Raw genomic sequence first — 14,237 nt, forward strand, 5'->3', positions numbered from 1 at the left:
CGTTCCGCAAACCCACACTCGCTTTCTGTGCACACACACACACACACACAAACACACACACACTTTCCCTCAATTTCTAAGCATATCTGATCTAATTGCTGTCTCGGAGAAAAATGTCTGTTGTGGTATTTTCAGGCGCATACATTTTTAAAAAGAACATCAAAATCTTGTGACTGAAAATGTGACTTTGGAGTGTGTCAGATTTTGTGCCATTAAGGGGAAAGAATAATTGAGTGTAGTGCTTTGAAAACTATAACATCACCAGAACCATTGGTCTCTGTTTAGGCTTCTCGCATTAAAAATGGAAAATACACTTTTTTACTTTCTTTCCGTTAGTTAAATGATAGGAATCAAAACCACTCTTTAAAAAATCCCCACAAGGCTACAAAGTTTGATCTTATTTAAATTCTTGCTCATCAATGTCATCTGGCAACCTTCGCCTGCAGGCGGAGCCGCCAAAACAGTGCTGCCGGGTGAGGGTGTAGTTAATTAAATGGTAAAACAGTAAACTATGTTTGTCTTTCTGATTCAAATTTATCAATATGTACAGATTAAACTATTTGTACGTAAGGGTGTTCAGTTGGTTGTTAACTCACCACTAGAGGCCACTAAATCCTACACGTTGAACCTTTTCAAATAACAGCTTCAGATATCATCTCACTGACTTGTATGAAGGAGAATGACGTTCCCTCTTTGGCTCCCGCACTCGCGGCCCCAAACGCCTGTTCTCGCCCTCGGCTCGTGTTGATCACAGCCCCTCGCCACAAGCGACCGTGACAACGGTAGAACGTATTCACGCGCTCGGCAACTCGCTCACTGCTTGAATCGTCGCCTCTGCCGTCGCCCCCTGTCAGTAGTCACTCGAGCCGTTTTACTGGTGAACGGCAACACCCGGCAAAATGTGCGGACGCAAACTTTTGGGGACATTTTCTGTAGTTCTTAGGAAAAACCCATTCAGAACCGTTCTGTGGCGTCCGGGTACAACCTGCAGGAGGCCGGACATGATGATAATTCAGCTGTGGAAAGCAGTTTTTTTATTTGTTCACAGTCATCAACACGGTCCACTCGCAGCTAAAATTTTGCTTCTAGCATCTACAGTCTTTACATACAGCCGCTGTGGGTTCAGGTGTTTCCGGTCTGTCAGATTAGCCGAACGCTGACGTGACATGAGTGAACGTCGTCATTGCTCGTTTGTACTGGGATGATGAGTTTGTGTTTGTTGCCTTAACACAATAAAAAGGTCGTGAAAAAAAGTAATTCCACCCTTATAATCCATTTCAACACAGCATTCCTCTCTCCTCTGCTGTGTGGCGCTCTCACGATTTAACGGCCGGTTGGTTCAGGTGAGTCTCTACACTAAAAGCAAAATCTGATCCCTGCAGCCGCTTCCTCTCTCTTTGTCTCTTCCATTGTCAGAGAGCAATCTGCCCTATTGTTATTTAACCTGCGTGACAGGCCGTAACCCGAACAGGCTGTTGGAGCCACGTCAGAAAGACATGATGAGACTTTGCTCCGGTGCAACATCTCGGTCAAGCCTTTTTTCCAACATTTTTGTCAGAGGATATGTGCGGCTGCTGTCCTCTTTAATTTCTAGAGTTTCACTGTTTGTCTGATGAGGCGGCGAGACTCCGCTTTCATTCCTCCGTGTCTATTTTCAGCCGTTTGAATTAATTTCATGACTTTGCATTTTTCTCAGAATATTTTGTCTTTAAAATTTCAACTTGGTTTCCAATAACCTTAGTCCTCATTTGCCATCTCTTGCGGAAGTCACATCGTTGCCGTAGTTCCGGGGTTTCAACATTAGTTTGTTTAGTTTCATCATTCGCACATTACATTAAGCCTGTCCCTCTCTAGACTCTCCTAACTTTTCCTACGGGGGCTTCAGCAGCTCCCTCGGCCTGCTTGTTTGATCCCGCCCTGCTCCGCAGCCCCGATCGTCACGGCTGGTTGAGCTGCAGATCAGATTGGACGGGGAGGAGGAGCGTTCTCGCCACTGTGCCTCCTCATCCATGATGCAGGAATGCCAACATCTCTCACTCTCGGCCGCTCCTCATTTATTTTTCTCACTCTGCCAGCACTGCTGTTATCTGTTTCTCATTCTTCTTCTCACTGTCAGCGAGCGTCTCCCCCCCTCTTTCCCTCTCTGTCGTGGTCAGTTTCCGTCCATCCACCGGTTCAGTCAGGCAGAGGAGGGCTTGGCGCGCATTCCTCTCTTTGAAAATCCATCCGTCTGTGCTTCTCTCTTTCCGCTTTTTTGTCATCCCACTCTCCCACTGTTTTCTCCGACCCATCCATCTCCCCTCGCATCAGCATTTCGCTCCTGTTCACAGTCAACGGTGAGGTTATTGTCAAATATCGTGAAACGTTACCTGGCAAAAGCGTCGCGTCGCTGCCGGAGAAGCAGAGGACCCTGCCAGAAGCTGTTAAACAGGTTATCAGATAACACGAGAGTCGGCCTGCTATCTTATCTGCAGTGTAACTGGAGACCCGCAGACTCAGAAACACAAGGCCTTCGTCTCAGTGTGTGTGCGTGCGTGTGACCATTGACTATTAGATCTTATGGATTGAGGACATTTCGGAGAGGTCTCACAACCATAAAGGACTGTTTGAGGGTTAGGATTTAGTTTTAGGGTTTGGGTTAGGTTTGGGTCTGGGCCAGACATTTAGTTGTGAGGACACTGAGTATCCCCACGAAGATGTATGCCTCCATCATGACGCCTCAAAATAAGCTGTTAAAAGTAAAACAAATGTCAAACAAATGTCAAACAGTTGGCATGTGATTCATTCATGGCAAGATAAATAATAAAAACCATAAAATAGAATTTTGTAAAAGTGAGAATTATGTGTGCACTGGTGTGACAGAAAAAATAAAGTTGCTTCCCAGACGTGAAACAGTCCCACAGACACACAACAACAGGAGCCAATCTTTAGGGATTAATGTCTCTCATCATCATATCCTATCAAAACTAGAAGGAAGGAAAAGACGTTTGCACCACATGTCCTGGAAGATAACTTGAGAACTGAACCAAATTTGAATTCTAGCCAGCAACGGCGCATTTTCTGCTCCAGGCAGCGTTTCCCCTCTTCGCTGTTAAGACGGCAGCTCGGGCTGCGGCGTGCCTGCCGAGGCAACTCGTAATTGGTGGCGACTCTGACACATTTCAGGCTGATGAGGATCAGCTTAAGGCGACGGGTTCGCCAAACTGAGTGTCAGAGTTTTTGTGGCTCACGCTGTTCAGGTGTGATATAGCCGCTTGACGCTGCTGTTTGGTGTTTTCACAGTGTGTAATGTCAGTGGAGGCGTTTCTTCACCACTTGCCCTCACAAAGTGACTGGTCTGTTATTATTTTTATCCCACAAAAAGCTTTTGTATTGTGCAGTCAGAAACTCGAACAGTTGTCTGGCACATTGAGTAACTTCTTCCTCTTATAATTCACATGCAAATGAAGCTCGGTGTGATATTCAGTGTCATGAGCTCCCCTCTAGCGTTTTGGTATGAATTCACTTCCATCTTTTATTCCATCGAAGCCCCCTCTCTGCAACTGAATGCTGCTCAGCTGAAAGCCTGATCCAATAGGTCCGGATTTTGTTTGACCATCTCACAATCAATGGTTCCGCTATACCACGCAGGCTTATTGATCGGTGGGTTTACATCCATTAACAGACTGTTTCCCGCTGATAAACTAGGGAGACCGAGAGAGAGAGGGAGGGAGGTAGGACACTAGGGATGGTAAGGACAGCAGGAGATGAAAAATTAAAAAGGTTGGGAAACATTCCCGTGCCCTTGAATGTGAGTTAGAGGATGAAAGGATGGGAAGAGTTGAGGGAGAGAACGAGGAGGTGTGGGGTAAAAAGAGTTGTGGAAAGGAAAATCACACAAATAAGCAAATGCCCTTCATGCTGATGCTGCACCGCAACTCCACCTGGAATTGTTTAAAAAAATCCTCGGAGCTCGACGGTGGCAGAGTTTTAACAGTTCACTTCAAACATTCACTTCATATTTTGGGAGGACCATCAAAAAAAGAAAGAAGAATTGACCCTAAGTATTATTTATTTATATTTCTCTCTTCCCTTTCCCTCGCTCCGTTTCTTTTCTTTTGTTGTCGGTGGTGCTTTGCAGAGAGTAGCTTGTTTCCATGGAAACGGCCTGAGCCAGCTGAGCTTCCCGACTTGCACTGCAGCGTTACTCCCCGTGTGTGTGTGTGTGTGTGTGTGTGTGTGTGTGTGTGTGTCTGTGTGTGTGTGTGTGTGTGTGTGTGTGTGTGTGTGTGCGTGTGCATGCGTGAGAGAGAGACTGGTCTTGGCTCTAAAGAGAAGGAATGATGATGATTTATGAGAGACTAATGCACTGGGAGGACACTAGGATGAGCAGAAGATGCTGCTGCTGCTGCTGCTGGTGTATGTGCGTGCGGATAATTTGCTAGGAAAGCACTCCCGCTTTTTGTTCTTGTCATTAGATGATCTGTGCTTTTGTTTGGTCCTATTTGTCCCTACTTTGCTCTTGTCTTTTCTTTTCTTTTTTCAACATTTCCCTCTATGCCTCCTTCTCCTTCTCCTTCTCTTCCTCTCACAGCTGCAATTCCACACTCTCATCAGTGTCGCCGTGGTAATTAAAATCACCATGGGAATGATCAACATCGCCATGGCAATGACATCTGGGTCATCAGAGCATGAGAGGGAGAGGAACTGTGCCATACAATATTCTAAGTGTGTGTGTGCGTGTGCTGTTAGAACAAGCTTTGGTCCGGACTCCCATTACATAATAGAAATTCATCCTCTGTTGACACGAAAAAAACCTGCTCAAAACTTATTTTTATGGTCCTGCTTTTAATTCATTTCAACCACGTATATTAAACGTGCAACGTCTTAAAAAATCAGAAATGAACTGAAAAACTGTAATAGTGAAAGCTCTTTTTAAACAAAAATTGCTCAATCAGTGTGGGTTTTCTTTTTTAGAATATGAACTAAAATCAAGGGCACTTGGCATTTAAAGCATATTTCACATGCAAATCTATGCACTTGTGGAAGGATATTGATCTGTGAAGTTATTTCTTGATGCATGTTGTCTTGTCTCTCGCTCTGCTTTGTTTCAGGCCGAACTTCTTCTTTATCTCATTGAAAACAGTTCATTGTCAATGTTGTGCCATGTTTTTACTAATGAGACTCTGTGTGTGTGTGTGTGTTTGTTGCAGAACTCCCAAAAGAAAAGAGGAGCACGACCCAACAATAAACCTGACAAGAAGCCCGGCCCTCAGGTGAGACGCACGCACGCAAACACACACACACAAGCACACAGAGCTATGTTCAGTCCGGCAAATCAGATGTATGTATAGTGTGCTTTTTCAGAAACGACACGCACACACAACGCTGTGCAGAAATAGAGGGCTAGATAGAAATATCATGAATAACTGTGTTGAACAGAAACACCTGTACGTCGTGATGGAGAGAAAGAGAAAGAGAGAGAGAGGGGGAAAGAGAAAAAAACTGTAGAGATAAATAGAAATAGGCTGGAGCACGCCTATCAATGGTCATTTCAGATTTTTATCATAATATCTTCTGAGACCCAGACTAAGATATTAAACACATACATCACACTAACCCCTTCTAATGCAATCACCTGAACTGCTTCCCTTTGTTGAGGCGTCTGATGTCAGATGTCAGAGACACTAATTCCTCCCTCGTATCAAACCCAGCACTGATCACACACACACACACACACACTAAAATTCCTTGCTGCATGGTATTTTTTGTACATATAGTTTCTTCACCAACCAGAAAGAAAAATTGGAAATGCCTCATGATGATTCTGCTCAAAATTATAGACCTTTTGAAATGAGGACCGTGAAAAAAAGCTGCTGTATGAGTGCGGTGGACAGCGCCGTTGGACTTGGCTCGTGTCAGCATGTATCTTCAGCTTTTACTGCAAAGCATGTATTACGGATAGAGCCAAGTTCTCGCACTACAGTCAGTCTCCATCGTGTTTTTGGTTTTTTTGCACCTTCTTCCCCGTGAGATCACATCACACGTGAGGTGTTGCGTCGCTGCCTCTGGAGCAAAGATCTTGATAATATCCTGTAGCGTGAGCATGTTTGAGATTAGAGAGGAGAATATCCATGAGGATTCTCCTCTGGTGCGTGATGCAACTGGATTTCAAAATCTATCAGGATTTCAAAACTCCTGTAGTCTGAGCCCAGCTTAAAGGTCATTTAGATTCCTGACAGCCATTTGTTTTATAAGGTGGATCTTTGTACCCTTCTTTCACAGTCATTCCAGAAGCTACACGCAACTGTAGCAAATAATAAAATGAAACGTCGATGATAAATAACGTCAGATGTTCAGTGCCTGTGTCAGCGGCGCGGCAGGCAGCTGTCACCTCTCCAAATATGTAACTGTCGCCATGTAACTGTTATTCCTTCCGATGCTCCAACATGGTTATTATATTCTGTACCTCCTACAACATGGAATAACAATTAAGCATTATCACAGTATGCCCCCATCACGACGCCTCCCAATCAGCGACAACACTAAAATAAGCAGTTAAATGCAAAACAAATGTCAAACAGTTGGCATCTAATTCATTCATGGCAGGAGACATATTTGTTTAATCTTTGAACCAAGAAGAATCATGAAATAGATTGTCATTTATGACCAATAACAGTCAGCTTTCAGGAATCTGAATAATCATTTTGATATGATCCGGTATCAATAAGCACAATCAGATTAAATAAAATCTAAATAATGAATGTCTCATCACAGTTGAAAAACAGTCACTTAAACGGGGCAGAGAGTAGGATGAAAACATTATTGATTTATCTGCTTCTGTGGCTGACTCTCTAATTAAAGCACACAGACAGTTAATTAGCACCTTGTTCACACAGATCCTCCCACAATCAGATGTTTTTATTCTCATATTTTCTGCTTTAAACTGAAAACTGCATGCAAAGTGGACTTCCTAAGCTTCTTCTCTGGTGCCACCGACCACAACTGTCATGTCAGAGATCTTGCACGTTCGATCCTCTAAGTGCGTTTCCGCCTAGTGGCACACGACTGTGCTGTTTGCGCCGCTGTCTGTTGTCTCTGACCCATTTCCTCCGGGGGGGTTCACACTCTATCTGTCCAAACAAGCCGCGTGCAGTTTGAAGCCGATGAATCAGCAGTTCCCGCGCTCCCTCTCATCTTAACCTCATCTCTCCCTCTTCTCTGGCCTCCATCTTGTCCTGCAGGTGTTTGTGCTCGGTGTTATTCTTCCGTATCGAGTTTTTTATTTATGTTTGGATCCAAGATGAGGTGTCAAGTTCACATTTAATATCCCTTCCTGCTCTTTTGTTCGTGCTCCTGTTCTTTTCCAAGAACAACAAACAAGTGAATACTCTCTGTCCTCAACTGCACTTTCCCAAACTCCAACAATAAACAATACTGAAAAAGAAGAGATTTGTTAAAACATTTTCATATAACATCTCATATCTGGAGATTTTAAACCTACCTCCACAGACGCTGTTTTCAGTGAAGGTAGCTGCACCACGCTCTATCTGTGACTACTCACACCAGCCCTAGTCTTCCTCTCCAAGCCACAAACCATAAATGGTTGTAAATGCGTTTGGACTGGCTTCCCTCAGTGTGGTTGGAAATGCTCTGCAGGCCGTAAAACAACCACAGAGCTGCTTCTGAGGAATGGGAGCGCAGGGTCACCGCAGGTCAGCAGTAGTTACAGAGATGTGTTTCAGAGACAGATACACCAACAACAATACCATTTGTCTTCTCTTTCTTAAAAGAATAAATACATCTGAATTGTTAAACTCATATAAACCTTGTGCTGCTCCTCGGACCATCTTTAATGGTTTTATGGCAACCTGACAGAAACACATAGCCCTGATTTAATATCATTTAATTGCACACCCTGCAGATACAGAGCAACATTATTGTTTGTCTGGTCTTATGCTCGTTTCCACCAGATGAAGTTAAGTCCAGTATCAATCTCCTTTTAGCTCTGATTTGGTCTCCACCAGCTTCTGAGAAGAATATCAGGCTATTTAGCTGCTAAATATTAATACAATGTATTACAATATAATTACAATATCTGAGGTTTTTATCGTGTGAAAGCTAACATGACCCTGACCTCAAGATTAGGCTGAGCTCAAGTCGATTTAAATAGAATAAAAAGCCAATTCTTCCCAGTTGAGTTACAGTACAGTAATGGTTTGTGTTTAACTGACCGTAAACAACAAGAGTCTGTTGGGATGATGTCAAAACATCGCTGTGGTTTGGAAAATACACCAGAACATAATAAAGTGCAAATAAAGAAATCAGCTCCACGTTTGACCTTAAATCTGCCAGATTTAGCTTTGCGTACTAGTTTTCATCTGCTGTCGCAGGCAGGTTGATGGTAAAACACATACGAAAAAATAAAAAGACATAATAATGTCAATGAATTATTAAATAATTAATGAAACATTGACATTACTGTTTAACACAAGAAAGCGTGGACAAATGCACATAGCCCATGGGAAGCAGTACAATGATAAAACAATATAAAGACAAAGGCGTATCAAGGAAAAACAAAACACAAAACAATTATTGAAATTAGAATTAATAAAATGATAATCATTAGTAAACCAACGACATATCTATAACCACTACTCGACTAACATTTAGTCATTCATCAGATTTTTAAACTATAATATCATACATGTTTGCCTCAGAGGGAGTCTGCTTCTTTCATAAGCAACTGTTTAATTCAACATTTTGTCTCTACTCTGCACCAAATCATCATTTTCATTCGCATTGATTATTTTTCAGTTCATCAACTTTCTATTGCAAGTCTGAACAAAGGAAATAAAAAAAAAAAACCATGAGTAATATAAAGTATGAAATTGACAAATGTGAAATTAGATTTAAAATAGTTCTCGATTAATCGGCCGTAGTTACAGACTTTTCCATGACAACATGTTTGCGTGTGATGCAATAGTTGTTGTTTTTTTTCATCAACGTAACCTCAGCGCTCTCTCCTCGTTCTGTCCGGTCACTGCAGGAGGACAGCTCAGACCTGAAGTGTCAGCTCCACTTCGCCAAAGAGGAATCAGCCCTGATGTGCAAGAAACTGACCAAGCTGGTGAAAGACAGCGAGGCAATGAAAGAGGAGCTGGCCAAGTTCAGGTCGCTGTACGGAGATGTCGACGCCTCGCTCACCGTGGAGGAGGTGAGGGGTGGACGAGGAGGAAAGACCTTGACATTTACTCTAGAGCTATTTTATATAAGAACAATAAGTAATTCAGGTTTTCAGTATCAGGGTTCTCGGTCCAAACCTTGGTGTACGAAAAGTCCTCTGACACAAAGAAATGGAGGCCAATCCGTGACTCTACATCGTGATTGGTTGTTTGTCTCAATTTGTCAGTCCTGTGATACACTGGTGAGCGGTTCAGGGTCCCTGTACCCTGCCTCCCACCCAGTGAGTATTATACCTTATGGATGGCTGGATGGATGGATAACACCTTGTGTTATTCAGCACACAGACGACCTATCCCGACATTTAGCTCTTTATCTTTTTAATATTTAATCAGTTTGTCAGTTCATTTAATGTTAACCCGAAGGCTGCCTAATGGTGCAACTAGGCTATTACAGTGTGGCCATTGTTTAAAAAGTATAAACAACATTTGGATCCATTTAAACTCAAATTGTTTTTAAATTCCCCCTTTTGCCCAAAAAATGCCTGGGAAAACTTTATGAGGGGCATTTGTTTTGTTCTAGAAACAGCCAGAACACTCCACTTTGATTTAATGAGCACAACACTCATTAAATCAAACTAACTTTTGATCCATTCCAGTGACGAAAAACAAGGAGAACTTGTGGTAAGATTTTCAGTCGCTCATGTCGTTGATTAGCAATTGCCCAGGACTGGCAATGCGAATATGTAATATATATATATATTAATGAGGGGTTTGCCCCTCCCAGCAATCAACTGTGAGTAGTAGGGTGGTTCAGTTGATGCTGATTCATGCTTACAATCATAAAGGTCAACAGCTGTTTCAAAGTGTGTGAGTGAACAGGAGGAGAAGGTAGGGGGTTCTCCTCACAATATGCCCCTTCAACCCCCAGGTTGCTGACTCCCCCCACACCCGCGAGGCGGAGATCAGAGTCCACCTGAAGCTGGTGGAGGAGGAGGCCAACCTGCTGAGTCGACGCATCGTGGAGCTGGAGGTGGAGAACAGGGGTCTCCGGGCCGAGATGGACGACATGAAGGGGCCGCAAGGTAGTTTTTTCAACTCGTCTCATTGGTATATATTATACATATCTGTGGTCCATTTCTCAGTTGTGAGCTTTCTGGAGGTGCAAGTGACTGTAAACCAATTGACAGTACAAGCTAAAATTTAAAAAAATGTTGACAAAAACAGGATTAAGATGTTATGGTAAAATATGGCTGACAGGCTATTTTCACTGATTAATGACCATGGATTTCACAATCTTGCAAGATCAGCAATGGTTACTGTAGTGCTAGTTTGAACTTAAAAGGTCACTTCGACTAACTAACTAACTTTCAAAATTTGCAAAAGGTTTTTTCAGTATTACAGCTAAATTTGATCAATGAATCTATTTGAGGCGAAAACTTTGAAACAGCATTTTATTTTTCTTGTCCTAAATCTCCATTTTCTCTTCTCTTCTGTATGACTAATACAAAGCTGCAGCCAGCAGCTGTTAGCTTAGCTTAACCTTGTTTTACTGACGGGTGTTATTACTATTATTTTGTCTGTGCAAGTCACACCAGTGAGGGTTGGGTTAACAACAGAAACACCTCCCTGTTTAATGCAACAGCACCACAAAGCACACACTGAAAGATTTATTGCGTGTGTGCAATCATTATTTCATACTCTATAACAATTTCTTTCGGTTGATTTCCCAACTGCTTCTCCCCTAGATGGACCTCAAGAACTGACTGGTGTTGGCCTGGGTCTTGGTCTCACTGGAGGAGCCATGGTGCTTGGAGGAGGGGCTGCCTCTGAAAACGTCATGGAGCTCCAGCGACACCTCCAGTTTGTGGAGGAGGAGGCGGAGCTGCTGAGGAGGTCTCTGATCGAGATGGAGGAACAGAACAAGCTCCTGATGAACGAGATCAACCGCTACAAGTCCGAACTCCCGCCGCTGATGTCCACACTGTCGTCCAACTCACTCACGTCGTTGGGAGACGGGCTGCTCAACGACAGCCCGGTGCACACGATACAGGAAGGGGCGGTGCTCATCAGCACAGACACTCCTGTCCAGGAGGAGGAGCTGAGACTAGCGAGGCTTCAGATTGGAGAGCTTGGCGGGAAAGTGAAGAAGCTACAGTACGAAAACCGAGTGCTTCTGTCCAACCTGCAACGCTGTGATCTGGCCGCGTACAACACTCCTTCCTCCTCATCCTCCTCGTCCTCATTACGACTGGCTCTGGAGACTGACGCAGAGGCTGGAGACTCAGCCGAGTGCCTCCCCAGCAGGTACGTTTCCCTCACAACATTTTTGGATGAAATTATGGTTTTACAGTGTTGGATGCTTCAGTGAGAGAAATAACATGGAGCGACTTTGTCCTACTGGACAAGAAGTCCTCAAAGTGCCCTCTGTGTTTTCCCAACAGCCCGCCCCATCGCAAAGAGCCAGTAGGGGGCGAGAATGACGCCCTCGAGATTAATGAGCGGAAAAAGAAGATCGAGGACATCGCTGAGGCGACGGCCTCCCTTCCTGCGTGCCTGGGGCAGAAGGACCATGATGCTTTGCTGGCCATGAGGGACCAGGCTCGCTTGGTTTCCACGGCGATACAGCTCCTGACCTCGCCCGATTCCAACAGCCTCTCCTCTTCCCCATCCATCTACCACAAGGTCTGCAGCAACGAAGCTGCGGAGCCGTGCGACCTGGACAAACCTCCGCCTCACAGCCAGGTACGTGTCCTGTGTTTGGTTTGCTGTTCCTCCGCGGCACTGTCTAATGAAGCCTTTACATTTTCAAATGAAAGCTTTTCGGCCCCTTTTTTACTTTTCTGATGGTTCAAGAGCACAGGTCACTAAAACCATCCAACGAATGAATCAGTCATGTGACCTACTGTTTATAAATCTAGTTTAAATTACAGTTAGTCATAAAGTAGCCAGAGCTAAAAGGCAAAGATAAGGATAAGACAACTTGAATAAAAACATTATGTAATCCCATGTTGGGAATTGGGATGTTATTAAATCCTTCTAATTTTCTTTTGACAAAAGCATCTGCCAAATGAATCTGATGTAACAATTGATCTTATTCTCCTTCTTTTTAATTGGTTCTGACCAAACTGCAGCCTCAACGACCAACGTTTTATCTTTTGCTTCGGCGCCTTTTCTTGCACTGATTGTTCGACCCCCTGCAGTATCCGCCCCGCAGCTTGACAGTTATCAGCCCACGCCATTCTCTCAGTCTGCCAATAACGACTGGCTTTGTGATGAATTCTGTTTTATCTTTGTTCCCCCAGATTTCAGAGCTGTCTGACCTGGCGGACCGGCCTCTGGTTGGTGCTCTGACCAGCAGGCTTCAGGCTCTGCACACCCAGCTGCAGGCCTTTGTGGAGCGGGTAGACTGTCTGGGTAAACCCCCAGCAGGTGGGAGGGACCCTTGGGTGGAGGGGGTGTCTCCGCTGGCCTCACCCTGCACCTCCCTCATCTGCTCTGGAGATGATCAGGACGGACTTCATACTGAGGAGGAGAAGGTAAAAGACAAGACAACACACAATCCTTTTCTTCACTCCTTGTCACACTTTCTCTTTCATTTAACATCTTTTTTTTTAAGCTTTCTATTTTGTTGAACTTTTTTTTTCTCTTTTCACTAGTTTCTTTCTGCTATTGTAAAGATTTGTGTTTGGTCCACTTACCATTAGTTTGGCTGACTAACACTCCCGATCCCATTTAGACATGCTGCTTTAGCTCCTCCTCACAGTGAAGGATGGATTTACACAGCACGCTCAAATCTGATGCACCACCACCAACGCCCTGACAATGACAGACAAAAAAGTTAGATTGAAAGAAATTCTTGTGTCTGTCCTGTTCATATCCTAGATTAACCTGAAACAAATAGCACTTAAGAAACAAACATAAATGTAAAATGGTAATGCTCCCTACATCTTGTGGATGTTTCAGATGAAATCAGATTTGAGCTGCCAGTGTAAACTTCTCCACACGACACCACCCATGTCCTTTGCATGCTCTAAGTTTTCCTCCGAACTTGGTACTTAGACGCTGCTTTAGGCCTCAAATGGAGCCTGTTTGTTGCATGCACATAGTGAGGTTACTAAGAGCACATCAAGCAGAACTATTTTCATTTAAAATGACTTTTATCCACAGATTTCGTCACACTGACACTATTTTGATTAGATTTTTTTTTTTAAACTTCCATAAAAACAGTAATGGTAAAAAAAAAATTAAAAAGACTAGTGTTTGGTGTCATGATTTGATGCTCATCTATTTTGGCTACTATTAAATCATTCCTGACTGTAAAACCAATTCAAATTTAATCTTAAATTACAAAATCAGGCGTGTGAAAGAAGAAGTTATACAAATCCACCATCTACCTGCTACAGAGTGCAGAATTCTAACTGGGATTATGATTTAGAGAGTCACAGATTTCTGAAGCTGCACATGAGACGGCGATCTCGTTTGAAATGCTTCACAGGGAAACTCTTGGGTCTCAGTTAATTTTCAATTATTATTGATTTATTCTGAGTACTTACTGTATTTTCAAGTACATAACAGTCAATTCAATATAAGATCCACATAGTTTTAAGAGCATATTGGAATCAGCAGAGACTGCCTTATTTTCTTTCAGTACTTTACTGTAGATGACACATTTCCTTCAGAAATACGTTTACAAAACATAAAATATGACGAGAATCCTTCATTTTGTTGTAAACAAATGAGCTCATGTTGACTCTCATGCCTAAATTGACTAAATTGACCTTTTAAAGTGGAGATTTTTGCATTAGGGTGTTCTGACTTCACAGCAAGAGAAACTTGTTTCATGTCAAATCTGTGTTTTCTATTCTGATATAATCTAATTTGTTTGGAAAGACTCTGTGGTGATACATAGTTGTGACTGAGGAAACTACAATGTTTAGACTCCATTAGAGGCCAATTCTGAGACCCAACATCCCTCCGATCTCTCCTCCCCTTTCCTCCCCTATCTCCTTCCCTCCTTTCCTCTGCACGGGCACCATAACCGTCGGTTTCTGCACTTCACCACCACACCACCCA

General features: G+C 43.3%; 1 protein-coding gene across 2 annotated transcripts in view; it reads left to right on the top strand.

Annotated features, from left to right (window-relative positions):
• Positions 1 to 14,237, top strand: part of soga1 (suppressor of glucose, autophagy associated 1) — an 80,587-nt gene that overhangs the window by 48,889 nt on the left and 17,461 nt on the right. For both annotated transcript variants that reach the window (XM_035644548.2, XM_047330912.1), the window contains exons 5-10: positions 5,193 to 5,255; positions 9,029 to 9,196; positions 10,093 to 10,246; positions 10,910 to 11,468; positions 11,606 to 11,906; positions 12,467 to 12,700. In XM_035644548.2, coding sequence (XP_035500441.2) covers positions 5,193 to 5,255; positions 9,029 to 9,196; positions 10,093 to 10,246; positions 10,910 to 11,468; positions 11,606 to 11,906; positions 12,467 to 12,700 — 1,479 coding nt within the window. The remainder of the gene's footprint in view (positions 1 to 5,192; positions 5,256 to 9,028; positions 9,197 to 10,092; positions 10,247 to 10,909; positions 11,469 to 11,605; positions 11,907 to 12,466; positions 12,701 to 14,237) is intronic.

This window comes from Scophthalmus maximus, chromosome 3, assembly GCF_022379125.1.
Source record: "Scophthalmus maximus strain ysfricsl-2021 chromosome 3, ASM2237912v1, whole genome shotgun sequence".
Lineage (NCBI taxonomy): Eukaryota > Metazoa > Chordata > Actinopteri > Pleuronectiformes > Scophthalmidae > Scophthalmus > Scophthalmus maximus.